Source organism: Martes martes (assembly GCF_963455335.1).
Source record: "Martes martes genome assembly, chromosome: 3".
NCBI classification, from domain to species: Eukaryota; Metazoa; Chordata; class Mammalia; order Carnivora; family Mustelidae; genus Martes; species Martes martes.
The window spans coordinates 63097850-63124416 of NC_137890.1; the positions used below are offsets into that span (position 1 = coordinate 63097850).

At 42.9% G+C, this 26567-nt stretch overlaps 1 protein-coding gene across 1 annotated transcript in view; it reads left to right on the forward strand.

The window, feature by feature from the left end:
* Positions 1-444: 444 nt before the first annotated feature.
* The window catches only part of FOXO1 (forkhead box O1), a 99212-nt gene continuing 73089 nt past the window's right edge, over positions 445-26567 (forward strand). Inside the window, exon 1 of the mRNA XM_080797978.1 lies at positions 445-1465. Coding sequence (XP_080654104.1) covers positions 815-1465 — 651 coding nt within the window. The 5' untranslated portion in view covers positions 445-814. The remainder of the gene's footprint in view (positions 1466-26567) is intronic.

Below are 26567 nucleotides of genomic sequence, written 5' to 3' on the forward strand. Positions count from 1 at the left end.
TACTCGGCTTTGCTCCTCAGTAGTAAACAAAGTGTCGCCGCCGCCTCCACGCTTGGTTTGCCTCCTAGCAATCAAAACACTGAGAGGGCGAGAGACTCACAGAAACACTTGAGAATTACCAGAAAATAATAACAAAGAACCAAAAAAAAGAGAGAGAGAGAGAGAGAGAGAGAGAGAGAAAGAGAGACAAGAGAGAGAGAGAGTGAAAGAGAAAAACACCCCACTACCCCCCACCAAACCACTGCCGCCTCCCGGTGGAAAACCGGCCCCCGCCCAGGCGGGCGACCACTGGCTGCCTGGGCGGCGGCGCCGCGCGCTCATTGGTCGCGCGCGCTGTCCGTCAGGGGCGGGCCGGCGCGCGCGCCGCCGCGGGCGGGGGGCGGCGGCAGATCCCGTAAGTCGGGCGGCAGCGTAGTCGCTGCAGCCGCCGCCGCCGCCGCCGCCACATTCAACAGGCAGCAGCGCCGCGGTCGCGCCGCGGGGAGAGCGAGCGGCCCGCTGCGTCCGTCCGTCCTTCTGTCTGCGGGCCCTGTCAGCAGGAGTACGACGCCGACCGCTGTCCGGCCCGGTGACTCTGGCCTGCAGTCTTGCCCGTGCAGCGGACTTGGAAGAGCCTAGATGTTGATGGACCCGCGAAGTTAAGTTCTGGGCTCGCGCTTCCACTCCGCCGCGCCTTCCTCCCGGTTTTCGTCGGCTCGAGGCACGGACCTCGCCCCCCAAATCTCGGACCGGCTCTTCGCACCCCCCCCTCGGCCCCGGGTGGTGCGCTAGACCCCTTGGCTCTCCCGCGGCTGGGGGAGGGGTGGGGGTCACCATGGCCGAAGCGCCCCAGGTGGTGGAGATCGACCCGGACTTCGAGCCGCTGCCGCGGCCGCGCTCGTGCACCTGGCCGCTGCCCAGGCCGGAGTTTAGCCAGTCCAACTCGGCCACCTCCAGCCCGGCGCCGTCGGGCGGCGCGGCCGCGAACCCCGACGCCGCCGCGGGCCTGCCCTCGGCCTCTGCGGCCGCTGTCAACGCCGACTTCATGAGCAACCTGAGCCTGCTGGAGGAGCCCGGGGACTTCCCGCAGGCGCCCGGTTCCGTGGCGGCGGCCGCGGCGGCGGCCGCAGCGGTGGCGGCGGCGGCGGCCGCAGCTGCCGCCACCGGGGGTCTGTGCGGGGACTTCCAGAGCCCGGAGGCGGGCTGCCTGCACCCGGCCCCGCCGCAGCCTCCGCCGCCCGGGCCGCTGTCTCAGCACCCGCCGGTGCCCCCAGCCGCCGCCGGGCCGCTCGCCGGGCAGCCGCGAAAGAGCAGCTCGTCCCGCCGCAACGCGTGGGGCAACCTGTCCTACGCCGACCTCATCACCAAGGCCATCGAGAGCTCAGCGGAGAAGCGGCTCACGCTGTCGCAGATCTACGAGTGGATGGTCAAGAGCGTGCCCTACTTCAAGGATAAGGGTGACAGCAACAGCTCGGCGGGCTGGAAGGTGAGTGGCCTCGGGGCGCAAGGCTGGACAGGGAGGGGGGCGCGGGGACCCCTGCCTCCACCCGAGGTCGTGGTGGGGCACATGAGGGGGCGACTGTGGAAGTTTGCTTGCCCTGAAAGTGCAGGGCATGCGGGGGGCGCGTGCAGAGAGAGCGCGAGAAGCGGCAGACGTGAGTGGTGGGCTTGCCCGGGACCTATCGGGGGACAGGAATAAGTGTGTGTGAGCGCGCTCAAGTGAGAGTTCGAGCGGGACGGGGAAGGGGGCTCACTTGGGAATTGGTGAAAAAAGTACGGCAAGAAGTGGACATCAGAGAAGGCAGAAAAGTTCGCCAGTGAGGGGAGGAAGGGGTTTACTGGGGTCTGCTCCCCCACGACTGGAGGGGACTCGTGCCACTGCTCCTTTTCCTCCAGGACCTTGGGGGTGAGGGCGGCTCCTTTCGGTCTCCTGCGGTGCGCGCGTCCCACCAGCTTTGGACTGCGCAGCAGAGCAGTTTCCGCCGCGCTGGGCGGAGGAGGGCGCGGCGGGGCTCTTCTGGGCCCCGCCGACCGAGCACCGAGCTGTAGGTGGAGGGGACAGACAGGTCGCCAGCCGGACCCTGAGGGCAGGCAGCGCAGTTTTTGGAGGCCGGTGTGCATTTTGCTTTGTTTTGATTTTATCCGAAGTGGCCTCGAGTGCAGGGGGCCGGGCGAGCCGAGCCGGAGGTAGTGCGACCGACACGTGCGAAGAGGCGGCCACCGCTTGCGGAGCGCGGGCGCTGGGCCGCGCGGGGCGAGCTAAAGTTCAAGTGTGACCCTCGGCGGAGGCGGGGGCGGGAGCAGGAGCTGCGACGGCGAGGGAGGGGCCGCAGGCGTAGGAAGAGAGCGCCTTTAAAGGGCCAGCGCGCCGGGGCGGTGCGCAGCTCCCGGCCCGGCCGCGGGGCTGCGAGGCCAGCGCTTCTCTGCGCAGGGAAATGCCCCCAAACTTGGCCTCGCCCATGGTCCGAGGCCTTTAATTAGGCATGGAGAAGCTGCTCTGGGTGACTAGAGTTGGAGATGTGTGTTCCTTCTTTCTCGCTTTGCCACCTCATTGTTACCGAGCGTGGAAGTACAGACGAGGCAGGGGTCTTTGTGACAAGTGTTTCGGGGGAGTGGGAGTGGAGGTGCGCATGAAAGGAACGTGTGGGGACGTCCTGCTTCAATAGAGGACTGTAGATGAGGCGCCTCTGGTCCTTTTTTGGTTTTCAGAGAGAGGAGACTCAGAGGGACTCAGGGCCGGGACAGGTACTTCCCTACTTGGCGGGTCGAAAAGACCCGGGGGCTCTCAGGACAGGCTGTGGGCAGGCTTACCGGGGGTCCGTTCGCCGTGTGGCCTTCTGAAGCTGACGGTTTCTCACTGTCACAGGTGGAGGGATCCATACGAAAGTTAAGTTGAGAACTTCTTCCTCATCCCTTATCCTGACTGTATAGCATAATAAAGATTGATCTTTGCTGCGCCGTTGGTTACACCACGGTGGTTTTACATATGCTGTCATGTTTGTGGTTAATGTGTGTCAAAAAAGGTTAAGTTACTCATATCTTATTGAAGTTCCTGGAGAAGGAGCCAGGATTTTATTTTTTCCAACGCGTGTTTTAGAGTAAAAATACCATTTACAATCTCATTCCTAGGCATTACGTGCAGTTTTACTGTTTCAAAAAGCTTGGTATGTATTCTTTTAAGTCACAAAATCCAGATCCAGTTTTCTTAACATTTGAGTTTAAGTGCTTGACTTGCTCATCTGTCAACCCTGCTTGAGCTATTTATTATAAAGTATTTGCCATTAAAATTTTTTTTTCTTTTTTTTGGACATTGAAAGTACCGTGTGTACTTACACCATCTTTTATGTCCTTGGAAATGGATACAATCTACTTCAGTTTGCTGGAGTGCTTTTCTTCAAAGATGGAGAAGGGCAGTGTTTGGGGATTATATTTAGTTTTGCCTCTCATAAGGCCTTAAATCAGAGTATTCTTCTTAAACTAGGAGTATAACCTAGACTTTTAAGATTAAGTGCTTTAAAAAAAAAAGATATTAATGGCAAATTAAACCCCCAAACTTTTTTTATTAGGTTCTTTCTTGTTATAATTTTTTTTTTACCTAAATGGAATTATAATTTTTTCTTTAAAAATATACTTATTGTAGCTAGAAGATCCATTAAGTGATGGTAAGAATTGTTACTATCTGTTCAGAATTGGAGGCCCAGTGACAGCTCCCAGTGGAAACCAAGTGGGGCTTTGGGAGGGAGCAGGCTGCTGTTCTCAAGTGAGTAAATGTTTCAGGTGTAATGAGAGTCCGTTGGTGCAAGTCAGATTACAGCAAGTGCATTTTCACTTTGAGTAAAAGGATATTTTAAGAAGAAAAGAAACAACCTTAAGTATTCTAACTCATAACTAGTCTTCTGGTTAGAGTTTTCATAAAAATGAGTTACTTGTTAAAACCGAGTTTCTCAGATTTGAGAGACTCATCTGTTTTTAAAGATTCATAAAAGGGACACATTTTACTATGATTTTTAGCTTAAAAAAGAAATCGAATTCTAAAATGCAAATCAACCCAAACCTAACTTTTAGAACTGAGGAGAGGCTGGTTTGGAACTAAATATTTCCTGTGATTTACTACTGGGAATTAGACTGAATCTTTAATTAAATACAGTTTCTTGTGCTTTAACTTCCTGGGGCCTGCCAGAGATTTTGAAAGTTATTTGCATAGGACAATAGTTGAAAAGCTGATAAAGAGTTCATCAACTGCTAGTTCCTTAGACACTAGTTTTATTTGTGGGATGTGCATTTTGTGTTTGTAGGGATGGTATGTTACATCTGTTTTACACTTGCTTTGTTATTGGCCATAACTGTCATAAGGTTACACTTAAAGTGGAAGCTAAGACTTTTGGAAAACCCGGGATCTTTTAAACCATGTACAGTATTTATAAATAGTGAAACTTCATTTCCATGACCTGTCCCCCTCCCCCGCCCTCCCACCCATAGAAAGCTTTCTAGAGCTTGGGAAGTAGTATTGTGAGCTCTGGTTCCACTTCCCCTCCCCCCTTTTAATGGCAGTTTTAGGTTGACTCTTGTTTTTTGTTTTGACATTATTTGGAACACCTGGGTTAAAAGAATGCTTCAACAATAAGACTTGATACTTAAAGAAAATTTTAAATTGTTTTATATATCTCAGATATTTGGTTTGGAATGACTTTTTTTAATTTGGCCTATGAACTGACAGTACTTTAAACATTTTTTTTATTTTAAAATTCACATTTTGGAGGTGAGTGATTTAAATCCTACAGAGTCCTTGGCACAGGGATGACAGATGTTTTCTTGCTGCATACTCACATTTGACTTAAAGAATGGCCTCTTGGTGAGGCTAATTCCAGTTTGTTACTGAAATTACCTTTAAGAAAACCTTGTTTTACAAAATTTCCATGTATGTATTTGGGGAAGGGAGCATGAGGTAAGAGAATTAAAAATGAGTAGGGGAATTAATGCCGCAAAATTGATAAGCATATTTGCTGAAGACTGAAAAAGGTGTGTGGGACTAATTAGGGACAGTTCTTATGGCTGGTACTTTTTCTTCAGAAATTCCAAAATCTATGTCGGTGTCAAGTATGAATCCCTTCATTGGTGATTATCAGAATTTTATTTTTATTTTTATTTTACCTATGTTTTTGTGGCTGGTCCTTGGGAGAGATGTGGCCAGAGTGGCAACTTCTGTTTTTGTTTGTTGGTTTTTTTCCCCCCAGGTTTTATTTTCTCAGAGTGGCAAATATTTGGATACTGGAAAGAAGACATTTTAAATTCTCATGTAAATTTTAAAAAAAGGTTAAAGTCCTTTGAGACCCTCTCCCCCCTGCCCCACAATTATTTAGAAGCTATTACGTTGGCAATGGGCACAAATATGGCTAGATATCACATACTGCACGGAGAATCTTTTAAGGAGACATATGAAACGGGAGGTGGGAATAGAATACTCAGTGGTGAGTTAGAATCCCTGATAGGTTCAAAGTGTTTTGCCTGTTTTTGTGCATTTCCATCCGAGCTCCCTAAACTACTGTTCTGTATGATTTTCTAAGCAGCAGCTGTCTGTATTTGCCTGGAATTTCTTTGGAGAGCCTGAATTATTTGCATTTTTCTAGAACACTCTGCCCTTGGAAACTACCCAGTACCCTGGCATCATGGGAATTTAATCGGCTGTTTTTTTTTCCTCCCCCTTGCATGTGCCATAACTTTGGGGCTTCCTGGAATCCTTTTGGAGAAGCACTATAAACCCAGTGGTGATTGGAGAGAGCAAAGGAGTGTTTAGTTGTACAGAGCATTGGAACATTGAGTAGAGTGGATCTAGCCTTGCTCCTTCAACATTTGCCTTGGCCTTCATAATAACAACTTGTAGAGACTTGCCCTTGGCCCAGCCTCCAGGACCTCCTTTGGGTCAGATAACTACCTTTTCTTGGTGTGTACAAGATTCTGAAGTTAGTATGGGTTCCTTCTCAGTTGTCAAACAGAGGATTGGATGAACTTCAAAGTTTATATTTTGATGTCTAAGGGGTGAGGGCTTGTGTTCCAATGAATATGCTGTATATAAATGCACTAAAGTTTGGAAGAATTCACCCTTTTGGCTAAATTCCTGGTAAGGGCTAACAGAACTCATGTCAGTGGTGCAGAAATTCTTTGCAGAGAATTACTGCTTGTTATCTGTGGTCTTCTAAGGAACATATGAAATGTGAAAATGGATTTTTATATATTAGTGATTTCACATGGTTCAGGTTTTTAAAAAACCACCCTCCTCATGGCATCCCACTTTATTCCACTCAGTCTATGTATGGTTTATAAATTTGTGGGGTAAGCACTGCAGTTACTGAGACTTGGTTTGAATTATTCTTGCCACTTGGGAGGCTTTTTTGGGGGATGCTTTCCCTCCCCCCCTCTTTTTCTTTTTTATTCATCCTCGTATAGCTTTGACATAAGCTATTAAAAAGAGCCAACTAGTTTTGATATTATGCCAAATAAGATTAGAAAGCTAAATTTGCAGTCCCTTTCCAGTTTATTATGTAGTGAATTTTCACCTTAATGCATTACTTTAAATAAGGACAGAAATTCAACAAGTGTCCTCTATTTCAGGCTGTATTTATTACATAAAAAAAGTGAGGTGGAGCTGTGTGATGAGCTTCTGTAGCCCCCAGTTTTTGGTTTCTGATGATTGCTCAAGCTTGCCATCTTTATGGTCAGATGTCACTAAGGCTGACGGGCGCGTCCAAGTCTTCCCCTTTTGCAGTTTTCCGTTGACCACCCAGTCCATTCTGACTGGGCACTCAGCTGTATGGACAGTCTGGCTTCTCTTTCAGTTGGTTCACTTATTTATCATTTTTTTCTTCTATGCTCAAACCTAAAGATGCCTCAGGACAAGTTGCGGACTTTTTCTCTCTCTCTCTTTTTTTTCCCTAGATGATTTAACCCCTCTATTGTCCTGGTCTCCAGTTACTTAAAGGCCATAAGTGTCCCACTTTCACCTCAAATTGAACACATTTAAACCCAAGCATGCTGTATTTCCTCTTACTCTGAGATGAGGTTCCCATCTTGAGTTTCCTGATTTGGTTAGTGGTCTAGTTAGTTAACCATTTACCTAGTTTTCAGACTTGGATGTCCTCTTCAGCACACTCTTTTTCTTTCTGTTCAGTGCCTGGAGTTTCTCAGCTCTTCTTTCTCAGTCTGCTGAGACATTGACTTCCTGACCCCTACCTGTTCTAGGTTAGGTCTCTTCTTTAAGTTCCAAACCATCCTGTCCCCAGGACTTGGATCATCTTGTGCCTTTACTGGAGGTTTTGAAAATTTTGCTTAGTATGCAAAGCTCACACATCTGTTTGCCAACTTCCAGTCTTGGTTCCTGCCTGAAGGCATTTTTGCCTTCTCTTAGTGAATGCCTGATGATCTCTTAATTTCATGCTGCTTTGTATTATAACTTAACTTTAATGCCTGCAGTTATATTGTAAATATATGGTTGGGAAGAGTTTTTCTTGAATTATGGATCTTTTATATTTTAGCTTTCTGTGTGTTCACAATATGATAATGTTTATATTAGTATAACAATAAAGATCTGTGATGGTTTTATTTTCTGGAGATGGTTACAGTATCTTATTTTTTCTCCATTTGTTGAATGATTATTGGATTATTGGTGTAACGAAAGTTTACAGGATGTTGTATTAGATGTATCTGAATGATGGAAAAATGATTCAAACATGGATCCTGTAGGGAGATGAGGTATGACAAGTAAAAAACTGTATAATACACTGTAGAAAGGGTTATGTGCCTGCAAGAAAAATTGAGTTCTGTGTTAGCTATTGAGATGGACCTTGAAAATGGGATGTTAGTCTCCCAAGATTTCATTATAAAATTTTCAGATGTTAAGCAAAGTTGAAAGAATTCTACATTGAACACCTGTATACCTGCCATCTAGTTTCTACTACTAACATTTTATTGTACTTGCTTCACTGTGTATCTGTTTTTGGCACATCCATTTTTCTATCCATCATATTATTATGCTTTTAAAGATTCTATTTATTTATTAGAGCACAAGAAGAGGGAGAAGCAGGCTTGCCAGTGAGTGGGGAGCCCTATGTGGGGCTTAGTCCCAGGTCTCTGGGACCATGACCTGAGCTGAAGGCAGATACTTAGCTGACGGAGCCACCTGGGTGCCTCCCATCAGATTATTTTTTAAATTGATTTTCTAAATGATGGTTTGGCATTCATAAAAGCATGCAAATAGGAGCATCAGTTTTTCTGAGTGATACGTAAAACCTAGGAAGTTTGAAAAAGTATAGGTAGACTATTGTCAGATTGAAATTGGACTTGGTATATAGTATGAAAGTAATGTTACAGGGGTGCCTGGATGGCTCAGTCATTAAGTGTCTGCCTTTGCCTCAGGTTGTGATCCCAGGGTCCTGGGATCGAGCCCCACATCGGAGCCCTGCATTGGGCTCCCTGCTGAGCAGGAAGCCTGCTTCTCCCTCTCCTACTCTCCCTGCTTGTGTTCCCTCTCTCACCATGTCTTCTATCAAATAAATAAAATCTTAAAAAAAAATCCTCTTAAAAAAAGTTATAGATTAAATTTTTCTATGAAATTATATTTTTTAATAAAATAAGAAATTATGAAAATGTGGTCACAGTTTTAGTTCTTAAAATTCAATTTCTTTGGGGGCACCTGGGCGGCTCAGTCGTTAAGTGTCTGCTTCAGCTCGGGTCATGATTCCAGAGTCCTGGGATCAAGCCCTGCATCTGGCTCCCTACTTAGAAGGAAGCCTGCTTCTCCCTCTCCCGCTCCCCCCGTTTTGTGTTCCTTCTCTTGTTGTGTCTATTTCTGTCAAATAAATAAATAAAAACTTTTAAAAAATCAAATTTCTTAGAGATGCTCATATAAATATAGAAACCCATGGATTGCAAATAAAGCCAAGGTACTACATTTGGTTTAAAAGTCATACATAGAATTTGGTAATGGAACACATTATATAATTAATTTAATATGAATAGGAGGCATGGGGCTCCTGGGTGGTACAGTTAGTTAAGTGTCTGACTCTTGTTTTTGTTTTTTGTTTTTTTTTTAAAAGATTTTATTTCTTTATTTCACAGAGAGAGACTGCGAGAGAGGGAACACAAGCAGGGGGTGAGGGCAAGGGAGAAGCAGATTGGTGGTGGAGCAGGGAGCTCAGCGCCAGGCTCGATCCCAGGATCCTGGATCACGACCTGAGACAAAGACAGATGCTTAACAACTGAGCCACCCAGGTGCCCCAAGTGTCTGACTCTTGAAACGGACTCTTGGTTTCAGCTGGGTTCATAATCTGAGGAGAGATCTTAGGCTCTCAGGATCGTGTCTGGCTCTGTGCTTAGGGCAGAGTCTGTTTGGGATTCTCTTCTTCTGTACCCCTTCCCTGTGCCCCCCCTAAAAAATTAAGAAAAGTATATGAATATAGACATTTACATAATATTTAGCTTTTTGTTTGGTCTGCTCTTTAAAACTAATATTTAGGGGCTGCCTGGCTGGCTCAGTATGGTTGGAGCATGTAATTCTTGATCTCATGGTGGTGAATTTGAGCAGTTTATTTAAAACAAAAACAAAAACTTAACCTTCATACTTTTGTGTCCTGGGAGAGTGATTTAAACAAGGAAAGCTCATTGTTGTTGGTTTTATCTTTTTAAAAATATTTTATTTACTTATTAGAGAGAGTGAGAGAGAGAGAACGCGAGCAGTGGCAAAGGCAGAGGGAGAAGCAGATTCCCAGGTCCTGGGATCATGACCGGAGCCAAAGGCAGATGCCCAGCTGATTGAGCCACTTAGGCACACCGCACCCCCCCACACACCCCTTTTTTAAAGATTTTACTCATCCATTTCAGAGAGAGCAAGAACGAGGAGGGGGGAAGGGGTAGAGAGAGAGAGAAGCATACACCCCCCCACCCCCCACCTTGTGCTGAGCAGGAAGCACAACACAGGCCTCAGGCCTCACCCCACCCTGATCCCAGGACCCAGAGATAATCATCTGAGCTGAAGGCAGATGCCCAACAGACTGAGCCACCCAGGTGCCCCAGAATGCTCATTGTTAATACTTTTTTTTTTTTTTTTTTTTTAAATGAGAAATCCTAAAGCTGGAGTTAGCAATCTCAAAATATACTTAGGGCAATTGTGAGGCAAAGTTATATTGGCTTAAAAAGATGCTTTAAAATTTACATCAGTTCTAGTATTGCATTAGTGAAATATTAGAAATTCTTGATAGCTTTCTCATTTTAATATGTTTTTACCCGGGGCGCCTGGGTGGCTCAGTGGATTAAAGCTTTGCTTTTGGCTCAGGTAGTGATCCCAGGGTCCTGGGATCGAGCCCCGCATCTGGCTCTCTGCTCGGCAGGGAGCCTGCTTCCTCCTCTCTCTCTGCCTGCCTCTCTGCCTACTTGTGATCTCTGTCTGTCAAATAAATAAATAAAATCTTTAAAAAAAAAAAATATGTCCTTACCCACTGACCTTAGAGTAGGAATGAAGGTTATAATGAGATACTTCAGTGGATCCAAAGGGAGTTAAATTTTGATGTGCTAAACCTAAAAGTGATATCAGGCAGACAGACATGGAACTGAGTGCATCCCGAATCCTTGTGTGAGTGAGCTTGGCTAGCTCATGGAGAACTTAAAGATCTATGCAATATAAAATGTATTTGGGTATAGCAAAAGGCACAAATTCTCACCTATTAGAACTTATTAGCCATGTTAGAAATAACAAGTGTTGGGGAAATGTAGAAAGCTATTTTAGTATTATATACATACCTATAGTAGCAGACAGCATATCATTTAAAAGGTACCTTGCTTTGGGGAGAGAGGGACAGGGAATCAAAAACAAATAAGGAGCTCACTACTATGAGGTTTTATTAAATGTGTAAGTTACATTCCATGTGGACAAAATAGCTTTCATAGTACACCAGGATACACTTGTGAGATCAAGTGAGGTTCAGAATTGTTGCTCATCTTTGTTCTTTTCATTCTGTAAGTAGAGAGAGATGTAAAACATCTTCATCCTTTAACTTGTGTCTTGTCTTAGTTGTGATCTTGAAGGACAGCGGTGTGGGGTCTTAGCTCCTAGGAGGAGAGGCAGAGTCAATTTGTAGATCTGTGGGAGGGCAGGTCATTTTTTTCCAAGGTAGCTTGTCCCTACTGACACTAAGTCACAGGAGTTCTTGAATTCTTAGGGATGGTGGATGGCACATCTCTCCAGAAGAGAATTCCAGCCACTTCTAAAGCCTGTGGTTCATTGGTGTGCACTGTAGTGCCTGTGACCTGGGATGTGTGCTCTTATCTCCTACAACCCATGCTCCTTGTACACTCTCCTGTTGGCTGCATATGTGGGAGTCCCCAGGCTGCCACCTTTGTGAGTGTGGCTGGTTCCCACATCTCTGTGTGGATTTTTGAGACCTGAAAACAGAATCTTTTCCAGCCTTGACTACCTTCTCCCCCTAGATGATACTGGTTTTAATTACAGTGTGTCACTTTGTGTGGCTTAAGTTAGGAACTGATCCTGATGCTAAATCCTGTGACCTTAGTGGCTGTGGAGATGCTGCTCATCTCCTCTGATTAAAGGAGAGCTGTTACTCGAAAGAGGGTGGGAAGAAGGGGTGGCCTGTTTTCTTTTGTTGGATTAAACACATTTCTTGGATAAACAGATTTTTCTCAATTGCCATTCCTCATGAATCTGGAAAATGGGTCATGGTTTCCTGAATCTCTTCTTTTATTGTACCAGGGATCTGATAAACATCAGAGTTGAGAAAAAATGTTTTTCTCCTGATAATGGGGATCCTGAAGTTGTTACAGAACTGTGTGTGACTGCTGGTGAGAGGCCTCCAATTACTGGTATGCTGAGTTAACAGTCTGAAAGTAGCTAAAGGAACCTGACTTCAGGAAGGGGAGGGGACCTCAGTGGTTGCATTTTATAACTGCAGGAGAAAAGTCTCATAGAGCGAAGAGCAGGATTAACCCTCTCAGTCTTACTTGGACTCTAGCTAAGAGAGAGGCCTAATGAAGGAAGGAGGAAGAGGAGAACCAGCTTGGATTCTGTGGGCAGATAAAGATCTTTTCATTTCAGTATCTCCCAAATGGTTATCTGAGGCCGGGAGGCACTTAACCTTTTAGCTTTGCTTCCTCTGTTCCTCCCTGTGCACCACCCTCCTCCCCACAACAGTTTTGCTTTTTTTTTTTTTTTTTTGTGGTCTCTGTGCCCACCATGGATGGGGTTTGGGCTCACAAACCCTAGTTCAAGAGTCGCATCCTCTATTGACTGAGCCACCCAGGCACCTCCAGTTTTCCTTTTTTAATCTAAAAAATTAGTGCTTTTCTCTACCATTTTCATGCTGCAGAAAGCCTGCCATGAAGGTGTCGTGAGAAAGGACACATCATGTTGTCTAGGTGAGAAATCCCTGCATACAGAATGGGAGGGTCTTTATCTTTTCGTTGGCTGGGAGGGTGAATGAAGAGGGCTCACCCGATTTCAAATCCAGTTTGGATAGAGAAATTATAATGAATTGCATAATTCCTAGGGTTGTAAATATTGTGTCCTTCAAAGCTTGAAAACAAAATAACCACATATGTATTTGGGAATGGTCTATACAAGTAAATATCAAATACCTTAGACAGTTTGGTTGCTTGGAAGCAAGGTCAAAGAAAATGGTTTGCATGTGGTTTAGCTAGAGGCTCTTATTTTGGCAGATTCTTGAGGTAGTGATAAGTCAAAATGTGGATTTTATTGTACTATTTTGACATGAAAGGAATTTTTTTTCCTGTTGTTCTCATATAACCTTAAATGTAGGGTTGTATCAGGATAAATCAGTCACTCTAATTTTGTTTCAGAGATGATGTAGTTTCTGGAATTTGTGACTTGTAATTTGCAGAATCATCAATTTGTCACACCAGTGAAGTTTCAATGTCAGGTTCAGCCCACCATACTGTGATTTGAATGTAGGAGAAACCCACCTACCTTAAGGCAAGCGTTACATCGCCTGTCTGCATCTGGGACCTCTCTGTCTCTCAGTCTGAGGGGCCAGCTCTGAAGTGGGGGGAGGGGAACTTGCCAAACTTGTAAATATCACCTAAGGTTGTTGTGTACTGGGTACCAAGCTGGTTGCATCTCTCTAAATTTGAATGTAAACCTTTTCTCTCTGGATGGGTAGATATGCATGCCATCTTGAAATTTACATGCAGTGAATGTGAAAGCTTCCTGTGGACCATCCTGCTGACTTTTATGTAATCTGTGGGGCTGAATTGGTTTCTCCTTTCTTTTTAGTGTCCCATTATAACATTTGCATATACTGAATGTGAAAGATTCCTACACCTCTGTTACTGGTATGTCTTAAATGGTTTCTTAAATCTCTTAGAATTCATAAAATAGAATTGATTATATAGCGCCTAGATTTATGTCTATTATATATATTTGTATTAACAGGCAAATTTGTATATTTGGCGGGGAGGGGGGGGATGGTATGTATATAACACTGATTTCAAACACAGTATTTGATGGCTTTACATTTTAGAAGAGATCACCAAATGGTTTTTATTGCTATTTTCTCTTCTGAAGTATTGGGGAAAGTTAAAAAATAAATACTAAGGAAAGGTGTTAGGGTCAAAAATTCCTGTAATTAGGTGTGTTTAGATGTGATTTACATCATCTTTTTTGGTTCTGTAATTGGTACTTCCCCAACTGTGATCACAGTGCTTTGTAGTAGCACTGTAATACTATATCCTAGTATTCCTGGATATTTCTTTAAGGTGCTTTGTATTTCTTGAAATGCCATTTGATATCTTTGAATAGTTATATAGAGGACGTTCTAAAAACAAACAAACAAACCCCCCACAAAACCCCCAGAACACAAGAAAGCAGATTTAGAATTACCAAAATAGAAATTTAGAATCATGGTTGCCACAGCTTTCTTAATTTCCCTGCTTACACTTTGGTGCTTAGATGGGTCCTGTGTATTTGGGGGCTAGTCCCCACACTGTCTGTTTCCACTTTTTCAGAGACAGACCTTCTGTATGATCCTTTTAGCCTGTGGTGTCTAACTCAGAAGTAAATATTCTGGAGTTATCTTTCCAGGTTAGTTGGGTTTCGAGCCATTTAATTGAATATTGAAGTTTGTGTCATTGCATTCCTTAGTGTGATTGCTTTATTTTTGCTTTATTTTGAGCTAAAGGTAGAGGATGTGGGAGAGAGATACAGGATAAAATGGAGAGAATATTATATCGATACATATGTAGCTCACAATTACTTGTTCATTCTGCTCAGCAAACTAAGGGAGGGTGCATGTTTGCAAGTCAGTTTCAGAATTCATTACCATTGGATTGCATGGCTTATAAATTATATTTCTAGGAAATATAAAATTATATTAAAAAAAACTAAAATAATGGCTGTTGTGCCTTGTGATTCTGTTGAACAATGTAAATGATCTTGGGTTATATCATTTGCTGAATGCATTCGTAGAAAGACCCTACTTAATTTTTTTTGCGATGAAATTATGGAGACATTTTAATCAAAGACAAGCTGTTGATGGCTATGGTTCTTAGACTAACCATGACTTCCGCCTGTGTTTGTATAAAAGGAAAGAAGAGAAAAAAGGAAAACACATGCAGTCTCGGAAGTCAAGAGCTGAGGTCATTCTCCTTCGATTGACAGCTCAGGGCCTCCAGTTAAGCTCTTTCACACTTCCCACCCCCATTTGTGTTTCAAATAACTTTTAAAGAAGACTGGGAGAAAGAAGTAAAGATGTCAGAGGCATAAAGTGAGAACTTTAAACATCTCAGATTCTAAGGTACTGCATCAGAGGGGTTTCTTTCCTGATAAAATTCTTTTTGTGATCCTTAACTGTGAATATTACATCTGGGATTTGAAATGGAGAGCCCTCCTTTAGTTACGTGCCCTATTAAGCTGAGACTGTTTCAGGGACTCACCTAAATAAAAAAAGACATTGAATTTTATTAAGCAAACTTTGGAGTCTTGTACTTGCCTTTTTTTTTTTTTAAGATTTTATTTATTTATTTGACAGACAGATCACAAGTAGGCAGAGAGGCAGGCAGAGAGAGAGAGAGAGGGAAGCAGGCTCCCTGCTGAGCAGAGAGCGCACTGCGGGGCTCGATCCCGGTACCCTGGGATCATGACCTGAGCCGAAGGCAGCGGCTTAACCCACTGAGCCACCCAGGCGTCCCCTTGTCCTTGCCTTTTGCACAAAGCGCATCTCTCCTGGTGAGGTCGGCCTGCTCCCTCAGGCTACTTTGTTACTCTGGCTTGAAACAAGTGAGCAGTGGCTTTCCTGCAGACCTTCGCAGGGCTCGTCCGTCAGGGGTGCACTGATAAGAGCTTAATGACTAGTTAGACTGTATTTATTTTGCAGATGAACTTGGATGTCACCAGGACAGCACACGCGTGTAGGCTTAAAAACTTCTGAATTTAATGCCTCTTCCATCTTTCATCAGGTTATAGCTTTTGAATTTATAGTTATTCGTTCTAGCTATAAATACATTAATAGTATTTTTCTTTGGCCACATATGGGGTATGACCTTTGACATCCTGCTTGGCTGTGCCTGGGAATTTAACATCCTTCAGTTTAGATGGAATTCCCTTGCTTTGTTTCCTGTGATAGTGTGGGGAATACACATTTTGGCTCTTTCAACCAGTGGTGGAGGAAGACAGGAAAAAAATAAAAATTGAACCACACAAAGAGGGTCTTAATTATTTCTGCTGGGTGTGGTTCAGAAACAAACGTGCTCTTTATAGGAGTCTGAGCCTACAAAATTATTTAGTGCAGAATATTAGGAAAATATTATAATGATATTTAGTTGTTTTTTTTTTTTTAATCTGGGTTTAATTTTTTGACTAGTTAGATATTTTAGGGTCTTTGAACTCTTGTATTTATAGTAGATAGAAAGTGTCTTGGGGCACCTGGGTGGCTCAGTGGGTTAAAGCCTCTGCCTTGGGCTCAGGTCATGATCCCAGGGTCCTGGGATGGAGCCCCCGCATCGGGCTCTCTGCTCAGCAGGGAGCCTGCTTCCTTTCCTCTCTCTCTGCCTGCCTCTCTGCCTACTTGTGATCTCTATCAAATAAATAAATAAAATCTTAAAAGAAAGAAAGAAAGAAAGAAAATGTCTTTTTGTGATGCTTTTATATCTTAAGTATGCTATCAATAGCAAAGAAAGCTGCAAAAGGGTACATATCACTTCTCTCCCCTGAGCAGGAGAGTGTTTTGCTGTTACTAAGTTTACAAGTGTGATTGTTTTCCTGAACCACTGTTAGAACCTCCATCAAAAATTATCCCTTCCGAATTGTCATAAAATTCAGTTCCTAAAATTTGATGAGGTAGAGAGAAATGCTGAAGCCAGACTTTTGCAGTATTCCCTTTTTAGAAGTCACAAAATTCCACTTTTGCCTTAAGTGCTTTAAACAGAAAATCATGACACCCTGTTTATGACACCCTCCCTGACTACTCCCCCCTCCCCCGCATTAAAAGGCTTACTTTTTGTTCATTAATTTTCTCATTGCCCATCTAAAGCTGATACCTGGGGTAGATTAGCTAAAAATGTGGGATGTAGGGCATCTATCTGATCTGGTCTCAGTTATTCACTAAATGAAGAATGCCACATAGTCTTCTGAGCTTCTGAGGGTACAGATCTAAATGGCTTATATTAAAAGGGTCTTTTTGATCATCTCCTACTTCTCCCCTCCTTACGTTTTCATTTCCTCTTTGCGTTCTTTCTTATTTTCAGCCCCCTAATTTATTTAATTTGAATAAATTTCTCCAACCTATTAATGTAAATCAGGTGAAACGTTTCTTCCAGGGTTATTGCTGGTTACTGGTACGTTTTTACTTCATTAAAACAACCCTACTGCCATGGGAAATGGTCACTAAATTACTAATAGATCTAATCCCATTCAAAAGTATTTATAAGTAGAATATTTAATGTCTGCCAAATTGTTCCAATTTTAGTATATGTGCTGCCGAAGCGAGCACAATGTCTGCCAAATTGTATAGGAGTTAGGTTAAAGTGTTTGGATTCTCATTTATTTCCTAGTTCTTGAATTTTGGCTTGGGCTTTCAAGTTCCTTAAACTTTGTGTAATGAAGGTATGAAGAATCATGGAGATTATTTTTAATTTTTTTATTTTGAAGTAATCTCTATACCTAACGTGGGGTTCAGAGTCCCAACCCTGAGATTAAGAGTTGCATGCTCTGCTGATGGAGCCAGCCAGGTGCCCCTGAAGTTTCATTTCGAACAAATTTTAGAACTACCCATCTGAAACAGAAGCCTCTCTTCGGCCTTTTGCGGATTTTGAGAATCTGTTACTTCCCACACTGCTATAAGCCTAGGTTTTTGCCTATAATTCCCCACTCCCCTGCCCCTGGCTTGCTTCTGGTTCTGGATTTGGGAGCCACCTTGAATTAGCTTAATTTATTTTCCCTTCTGGAACAGGAAGCCAGTTCCTATAATTACTGTTTTCCCAGCTAACCAGTCCTAACTCTTTAATAAGCCTTTCAGAAGACTTAGATTTCTATGCGTTGACAAAACACAGAATCCCAAACCTAGTCTTCTGTTGTGGGTGGGGAATGACCAGTGAAGTACACAGAGGGGTTGCTGGTGCCCTTGTCTGGGGACGCCATGCTTCTGGGACGGTCTTCTGTTGTGGGTGGGGAATGACCAGTGAAGTACACAGAGGGGTTGCTGGTGCCCTTGTCTGGGGACGCCATGCTTCTGGGACTAGTTTTTGGATGCTGTCACCATTTGACATAGAAGAACTGTAGTAGACTGTAGGGGCGTAGGGGCCTGTGCTTCTAACCTGTGTTCAGAGGATGGTAGTACTGTGCCTCATCAGAGCAAGTTCCACATTAAGCAAGGCCCATAAAGAGGAGAGTAACTGAGAGGGGTAAGCTAAATGGAAACAACTCAATGTATTGTAGTCTTTAAGCTAAAAAATCTGTAAGTATGTGTTTACCTGTTTTGAAAGATACATATATTTTTTATTTTTATTTTTTTTATTTTTTTTTTATTTTTTTAAGATTTTATTTATTTATTTGACAGACAGAAATCACAAGTAGGCAGAGAGGCAGGCAGAGAGAGAGGAGGAAGCAGGCTCCCTGCTGAGCAGAGAGCCCGATGCGGGGCTCGATCCCAGGACCCTGGGATCATGACCTGAGCCGAAGGCAGAGGCCTTAACCCGCTGAGCCACCCAGGCGCCCCAAAAGATACATATATTTTTTAAAGAGGTTTTTTTTTTTTAAAGATTTTAATTTATTTATTTGACAGAGACACAGTGAGGCAGGGAACACAAGCAGGGGGACTGGGAGAGGGAGAAGCGGGCTTCCTGTGGGGTAGGGAGCCTTATGTGGGGCTCTATCCCAGGACCCCAGGATCATGACCTGAGCCAAAGGCAGACACTTAATGACTGAGCCGCCCAGGTGCCTCCCCTTTTAAATATTTTTATGTATTTGATAGAGAGGAAGTACAAGCAGGGAGAAGGGAGTAGCAGGGAGAGGGAGAAGCAGGCTCTTGCTGAGCAGAGAGCCTGATGAGCAGAGAGCCCGACGTGCGGCTCTATCCCAGGAGTGACCTGAGCTAAAGGCAGATGCTTAACCAACTGAGCCACCCAGGTGCCCTAAAAGATAGTTTTACTAAAATTCAGTTTGTACTGGTAAATAGTCAGGGAAGGGAAGGAAACAGCTTTTCCGGCATCAGATAGTCTGGTTGTATACATGTCAATTTCCATTGAATCTGCACTATCAAATCCATCCCATTATGTGATGTGTAGTTAACCTATATTTGACTTTTGGGAAGAGAGAACCAACCAAGGTGCAAGATAAGTAAATACAGCCGTATCAGTGTTAATTCTGGGTACATTTTTTTTTTTTTTTTTTTTAAAGATCCTAAAGTAACCTCTGTCCCCATTGTAGGGCTTGAACTCACAACCCCAAAAGAGTCACATGCTCTTCTGATGGAGCCAGCCAGGTGCCCCTTTAGGTGCATACTGTTACTACGTGTCCTCATAGAGTTAAAAGTGTATCTTCATTTCGTTCAGTGGTGACTCCTAAACTCTGGAGCCATAACCTGGTTTAGCAGACTTTGCACCTTCCTGTCCCATCTGTGTTTAATCCAGAAATTATTAATTTGGAGATGGGTGGTGTTGGCTGACTTCACATTCTGATATGTCTCTGTGTTAGCATAGTCTATACATTAGTAAAAGGAGTTAAAAATCGCAGGGTTGTATGGTTTTTGTGCTTTAATGAGTATGAGCGAGAATGCTGTCCCTGTTTTGCTTTAATACTTGGCATGGACATTTTTGTCTGTTGATGACAGAGATTTGACCCGTGTCAAACCAGGCAGGCTTTATGGAGTTGGCATCTCCAGTGCTAAGGGCTCCAAGCTCCTGTAAACTGCTTGGGAAGTGCCTGAGCCAGCGCTGCATGTGTGACCTCTTACATGCCTTGGGATGACCCATGTACAGATACTGTGCCATGAATATTTCTTCAGCTGCATTGGATTGGGTGTTCATTTTGTCTCTGTCTTCATCATCATCTCCCTACCCCTCCTAATATTTCCCTTTCTGTTAGAAGCAGTGAAGTTCCCACGTTCCTCTGTTAGTTGATGTGGAAATTTTGCCTACTTGGCTTCATTTGAGGTGAGCTGAGGTAGGAGAGGAATACTGGTCTTAATCAGAGATTGTTGGGGATGTGTGTTTTAATTTCCTTCTGTCTCCATTTTGCCACCTGTGATTTTAGAGAGTCTAATTGGCTGCCAGTGCCAGCTCCTGCAAAACATGCTTGGAGGTCTTTAGTCAGATCAGTTTTCTTACACCTCTGGAAGGATGTCCTTAGATTACCAAGGTGTTCCCGAACTGATGTTGGGACCATTGCAGAGCCATCAGAATTCCTAACATTTGCGTTTTATCAAATGACCTCAAGAGCCTCACCCAGATCTATAATATTGTGGTAAATATTAGGAGTCCTGGATTCTGTTTTCAGATTGGTAACCAGATAATTTATATTTAGATAAATCACATCACTGCTGTACTAGTTTCTTGATCTGTAAAATGGGGTTAACGATACCATGGGGAAGAACTTGATAGGGCAAATGGAAGTGTTTAGAGCAGGAGCTGTATAATTACGCTATACTATACACTTCAGCATTAGTCAAAACAGTTGGACTTAAAATTCAGAGTAGCTGGGAGTTTGGGGCTTTCATTTTTCTGTTTATGGGTTTCTGGATTATACGGAATATTCTTGTTTATTTATTAAATAGATTTTATTATTTATTCATGAGAGACAGAGATAGGCAGAGGCAGAGGGAGAAGCAGTCTCCCTGCAGAGCAGGGAGCCCAATGTGGGACTTGATCCCAGGACCCTTGGATCGAGATGTGAGCCCTAAGGCAGATGCCCAACCAACTGAGCCACCCAGGTGCCCTGGGATATTTATATTCATTTATTTATATTTATTTATTTATTTATTTACTTATATTTATTTATATATATATTTTTAAAAAATTGTTTATTTGACAGAGAGAGCATGTATAAGCAGGGGGAATTGCAGGGCAGAGGGAGAAGCAGGCTCTCCCCCTGACCTCCACTGACTGAGCCATCTGGGTCCCTTGTATGGAATATTTTCAGGTAAAAAGCACAGATCAGAACCAAAGAAAGCCAAAATACTTAGTTATCTTTCCTAATAATACAGCACCGAGTATGATAGGGACATTCTGGAAGACTTGTTTTGTATTTTGGAAGAGCTTCTGATGGCATGGGAAAATACCTAGCAACATGAAAAAGCAGAATATAAAATTGTATATGAATTGATCTGACTGTATGAAATATCTTTCAATGTCCAGTTGTGTCAAAAATCTGAAGGAAGTAATACTCAGATGTTAATGGTGGGAAGTATTTGGATTGTATAAATATGGGTAATTTATTTTTCCTTTATATTTTGACTGCCTTTTCACATTTTAAGACCCAACACATTAGAAGCGTGTAAGGTTTTTGGAATGAAAATTAAGTTTATGGTTTTCCATTCCTCTTTGAGAGAGAATATTGGATTCAGGCAAGTGTTGATTAGTTTTACTGTTAAAGGAAGGAGAAGAGGATGGGGATTAGACTGCATATTTATTATTCAATTGCATAAGCATACCAGGTAGATATTGTTACTATCCCTATTTTTAATTATTTTTCCTTTTGTTTTTACTATTTTTTTAAGTTTTTATTTATTCGTTTAAGCAATTTCTGCACCCAACATGGGGCTTGTACTCATGATCCCAAGATCAAGAGTCTCATGCTTCTCTGACTGAGCCAGCCACGTGCCCTCTATCCCCATTTTTTAGATGAGGAAACTGAGGCACAAAATTAATTGCCCAATGTTACATAGTAAGTAATGGAACCAAGCAAGATGTCAGTGGTTTTTTATTATAAAACTCAGGCTCTTAACCACTTCACTGTGCTACATCAGAGAGAATGATTATTTTTGGACTCTTGGAGAACAAGAGTTCTCTCTGCCTGCCTCTCTGCCTACTTGTGATCTCTCTATCAAATAAATAAATTAAAATCTTTAAAAAAAAACACAAAAAACAGAACTAGAACTTAAATTTAAAATTGGAAATATGAGGGTAAAATAATACTAATGGATAATAATAAGTTAATTAACAGAATCTAAACTGTTAATGCAGAAACTGACAATCCCAAGACAAATTTTTGTTGACTCATCTAGCTGGTTAACTTTTTAATTTAATTTTTAATTTTTTTAATTTAATTTATTTTATTGGCAGAGAGAGACACAGTGAGAGGGGGAGAAGCAGGCTCCCTGCAGAGCAGGGATCCTGATGCTGGGCTTGATCCCAGGACCCTGGGATCATGACCTGAGCTGAAGGCAGCCGCTTAAAGACTGAGCCACCCAGATGCCCCAAGCTGGTTAACTCTTGAGGATGACAAAGTACTTTGATGTAAAGAACCTTTGGGTTAGTGGATTTTTTCCTCTTCTGAGCAGAGGAAAGAGTTTGTGGTGATGATTAATGAATGGTTGGGAAGAGATGACCAAGTGACCCAACATGGCTTACAGCGTGGCCAGAAGGAGTTGCCCGGTGTTTTCCTTTGTAGGTGAATGGGTGGACTTTACTCCTTTGTGCTGTGGACTCTGTCACTCCCTCCACATTCTGCTTAAAAGAAGGAAAGTAGTTCCTTTCACAGATGGACTTGGCTTGTTGATGCTCTGTGGTTGACAAAAAGAACAAGTACTGACCCATTTGGACAGAAAAGACTTTGTTCTTAGGGTGAGCTTAAGCTTCAGAAAGGTTACTGAGTCCTCATTTGAGGGGCAAGGATGAGGTAAAATTCTCCCATTAAGCTGTTATCCAAACTTCGCTAAGTGCTAGTCAGTCTTCCTTAACATTTGGCAGTGTCTCCAATGCATGGATAGGAAACTGAGGCCAAGGGAGGCCTTGGGGCTTGCTCCAGACCACCCTCCTGGCATTGTAGGAGTTGTGGATTGCCAAGCTTTCTTACTAGATCATCAGTTGGCCTGTATAACTACTGGGATTTCCCTTGTTAGAGAAAGTCTTTCGGTTTTGCTTTGCAATATGCATGAAGAGAGTTGTGTGGTTCAGAGGCAGTGATAGCCTGGGCTTCCCAGGTAGGTACTGCTTGCCTTTGGATCTTGCTTCCAAATAATATTCATTCCCATATAACTTTTAAGAAATCATGTCAGCTTAACAGTGGTTCTTCTTTTCACTGCTTCTGTATGTTGTTTGTGTGAAGTGGTGGTATTTTAGATGTTCCTAAACAAGTAGTTCATAATAGATGGACAGGATTTGTGCTAATGTAGCATGAGATTATGTAGGTTATTAATATTTGTTTTTTTTTAAGATTTTATTTATTTATTTGACAGAGAGATCACAAGTAGGCAGAGTGGCAGGCAGAGGGAGTGGGGGGAAGCAGGCTCCCCACTGAGCAGAGAGCCAGATGCAGGGCTCGATCCCAGGACCCTGAGATCATGACCTGATCCAAAGGCAGAGGCTTAATCCACTGAGCCACCCAGGTGCTCCGTAATAATAGTTTTATTAAAAAAGTTTCTTCTTTCTTTTAAAAGATTTTATTTATTTATTTGACACAGAGCGAGATAACAGGTAGGCAGAGAGACAAGCAGAGAGAGAGAGGGAAGCAGGCTCCCCACTGAGCAGACCCTCTGAGCCACCCAGGCGCCCCAAAGTGATAGAATTTCTGTTTACCTATGTGAAAGGTCTCCTTGGGGCAGTAAGTAGTGTTTAGAACCTTGAGTATTGTCACCAAATTTATTCAAGGTTGTTAAACTTAGCAGAACTTATTCAAGTTAACATTAAGTATGGGTTTCTTCATCTCTGAAATGAGAATAATACTTCCTGGGATTGTTGTGAGGGCTGAGATTGGGGTTGCCACATAAGAAGGCAGAGGTTGCTGTCTCCCCTGTCCTCTATCCATTTTATCCACAGAGATTTTTTCAGATAGAAGGGAGAAAGGAAAAAATTCTAAGTATTTCTACATTCTTGTTGTATAAAAGACTAGGCTGGTAGTTCTCAACTGGGAAGGATTTTGCCCCCCAGGGCACATTTGGCAATTGGGGAAAGACTTTTGGTTGTGGAAATGGGGCAGGAGGGGGTCACTACTGGCTTATCTAGAGGCAAAAGGCCAGAGTTGTTGCTAAACATCAAAACATCCCTCAGTGCTCTGGACAGCCCCTCAACAAAGAATGATCTGGTCTCAAATGGCTAATACTGCTGAGATTGAGAAACCTTGCTCTGTGCAAAATTACCCTGTATATTTTCCCTACACTGAAATCCCTTTACTTGTTGATGATTAAGTGTCTGCAAAACTCAGAATGGCATGAATATAGAGTTTGCTTCAGTTCTTCTCCTCACCGTCCTAAGAGGTCAATAGATCATTCAGGACCCTTGCTGCCTTCTGAGACCTTGGGTCCCCCAGGTGTGTGTTAGCAGAATGCTCATCCCAGGCCTGGTCCTCATGCTTCACAGAATGGGCATTGCTCCCACTGTGCTTCCTTCCTCCTCCCACACAACCTTTTTTACCACCTCCTTTATGAAGCTTTTTTTGATTTCCTCAGTGGAATTTCTTCCCTTGGATTCCTCATAACAGGTGTGCTTTCTCATGGAGATTCTCCTGGATTTGTGTCTTGCTTCCTGTGTCTCATTAGGCTCTGAGCTCTGTAGGGCAATACTCTTCCTTCTCTTTCCTGGTTCTGGAAACACCTGAGTTTAGTTCCTCACACATAATGGGCATGAAACAGACATTTAAAAAATAACAGTTTATGTTTTTCTTGATGAGGATGTGAAACTGTTTTATTCTTTCAAGTTCTGTCTTCCTTCTATTACTTTACTGTTCCTCTGTAAGTTACATGATGATGATAATGATGATAATGATGATGAGAGTGATGATGTCATCAAAGGTTCTCATCTGGTTTCACATGTTTTTCTAGAGTAACCATTTAAAGTATCAGGTCCACTGTTGCTCTTGGACTAACCTAACCTAACCCAATCCATATGATTCTTATATGTAGAAAGGAAGAGAGTATTTCAGTCTTTTCTGCCACTGAACTGTGCTGGTAGAAAAAGAAATTTCAAGAATTTAAAAAAAAAGTACAGTTAAAGTAGGCAGACATATTGTTAAGGAAGTAGGTGGACTCTCGATAAATATGTGTATTGTAGCTTGGAAATAACTCTAAAGTGCTTTAAAATTTTAGTTTTACCTGTAATTGATTTATAGAGAAACAAAATGTTCTGAAATTCTGTATTATTGGTTATCTAAACCATAGATTTAAGTTATTCTCATAAAGTTACTAGTTGCTGAGAAGTTGGACTAGAGTGGCCAAGATCTTGGTTTCTGCTGGTCACACTGCTTGGCTCAACTTCTGCCTTTAGGACTTTGTTACTTGGGCAAGCCACCTCACTGTGCTGTAGCTTTCTCATCTGAAAAATGTGAATAGTAATTCTCCTCTAAGTTGTGAGAATTCAGTGAAATGTAGAATGTTCTAGTGAGGTGTTTGGTATGTAGGAAATGTTTTATAAATGGTAGCTATTATCATTACTTGAGCATAGAACAGTTTATAGAAGACAGAAAATAGGAAGGACATTGACATATTTTGAGTTGGGAAGACTCAGGTCAAGGGTGAGCTCGGCATGTGGAACTGCTGTGAGGATTTATACTAATGTTATTAGCCATTCCATACCTCCATTGCTGCAGGGCGAGCCATGTAAATAATTTCTGCCATTCTGTGGATTGTCTTTTCACTTCCTTGGTATTTTTATCTTTTTTTTTTTTTTTTTTTTTGAAGTGTGGTAAACTACACGTAAAGTCACCATTGTAACCATGTTTTAAGTGTGTAGTCCGTGGCGTTCGGTAGTGTCGTATTGTTGAGCAGCCATCACCATCTTTCTCCAGTGTTCTTTTCATTTTGCAAAAGTGAAACTCTTTATCCATTAAACAGTAACTCCCCATACCCACCTACCGTCAGCCCCTGGCCACCAGCATTCTACTGTTTCTGAATTTGAATACGCTTATTTCACTTAACATAAGGTCCTCAAGTATATACTATAGCATGTAACAGACTGTCCTTTTTAAATGCCAAATAATATTCCATTGCATATACCACATTTCCATTCATCTGCCAATGGACACTTGGGTTGCTTCCATTTTTTGCTCCTGCTGCCATGAACATGGATGTAGAATATGTGGTGGTGTTCTTGGAAATAAAAAAGGTTTTTTTTGTTTGTTTGTTTGTTTGGTTGGTTGGTTGCTGTTGTTTTATTTATTTATTTGAGAAAGACACAGTGAGAGAGGAAACACAAGCCAGGGGGATGGAGAGGGAGAAGCCGGCTTCTTGCTGATCAGGGAGCACTGTGCGGGGCTTGATCCCAGGACCCTGTGATCACGACCAGAGCCGAAAGCAGACACTTAATGACTGAGCCACCCAGGCACCCTGGAAATAAGAAAGGTTTTAAGAGTTTTTGGTGGAGGCCAATTTATCTATATTTTTGTGGTGGTTGCTTATGCTTTTGGTGTTGTGTCTGAGAAACTCATTGCCTAATCCAAAGTCACAAAGATTTCTGCTTATATTTTCTTTTAAGAGTTCCATAGCGTTAGTTCTTACATTTAAGTCTTTGATACTTTTGAGTTAATTGCAGTATATAGTATGAGTTCCCGTTCATATTTTTATGGACTGTTGGTTCTGAATGTGTTCTCCAGTTGTTCGGTCTGCTTTGGTTATGTTGCAAGGTTGGAGCATAAACGCTTCTGGCGGAGGCCCTTCTTCACCACCTGCTACAGGACCCCGAGACCGCCCTCTCCTAGCCCCAGAGGATTGAGAAGTCTGGAGCAGAGACTTTGGCAGTTACTTAATTTTGCACCTTCTTTATGTTTCTTTGTTCAGCATAATGGCTTCATTCTTTTTCACTTACCTCCACAGCATACTTTATGTTAGGTAGAAGACTCCCCCTCCGTGTAAGCCTCTTTGGGACTCGAATTCCCACCTGTGTGGATGCACGTCCCTTTTCTCTTCTGACCGCACTCCAGCATAGTGGTG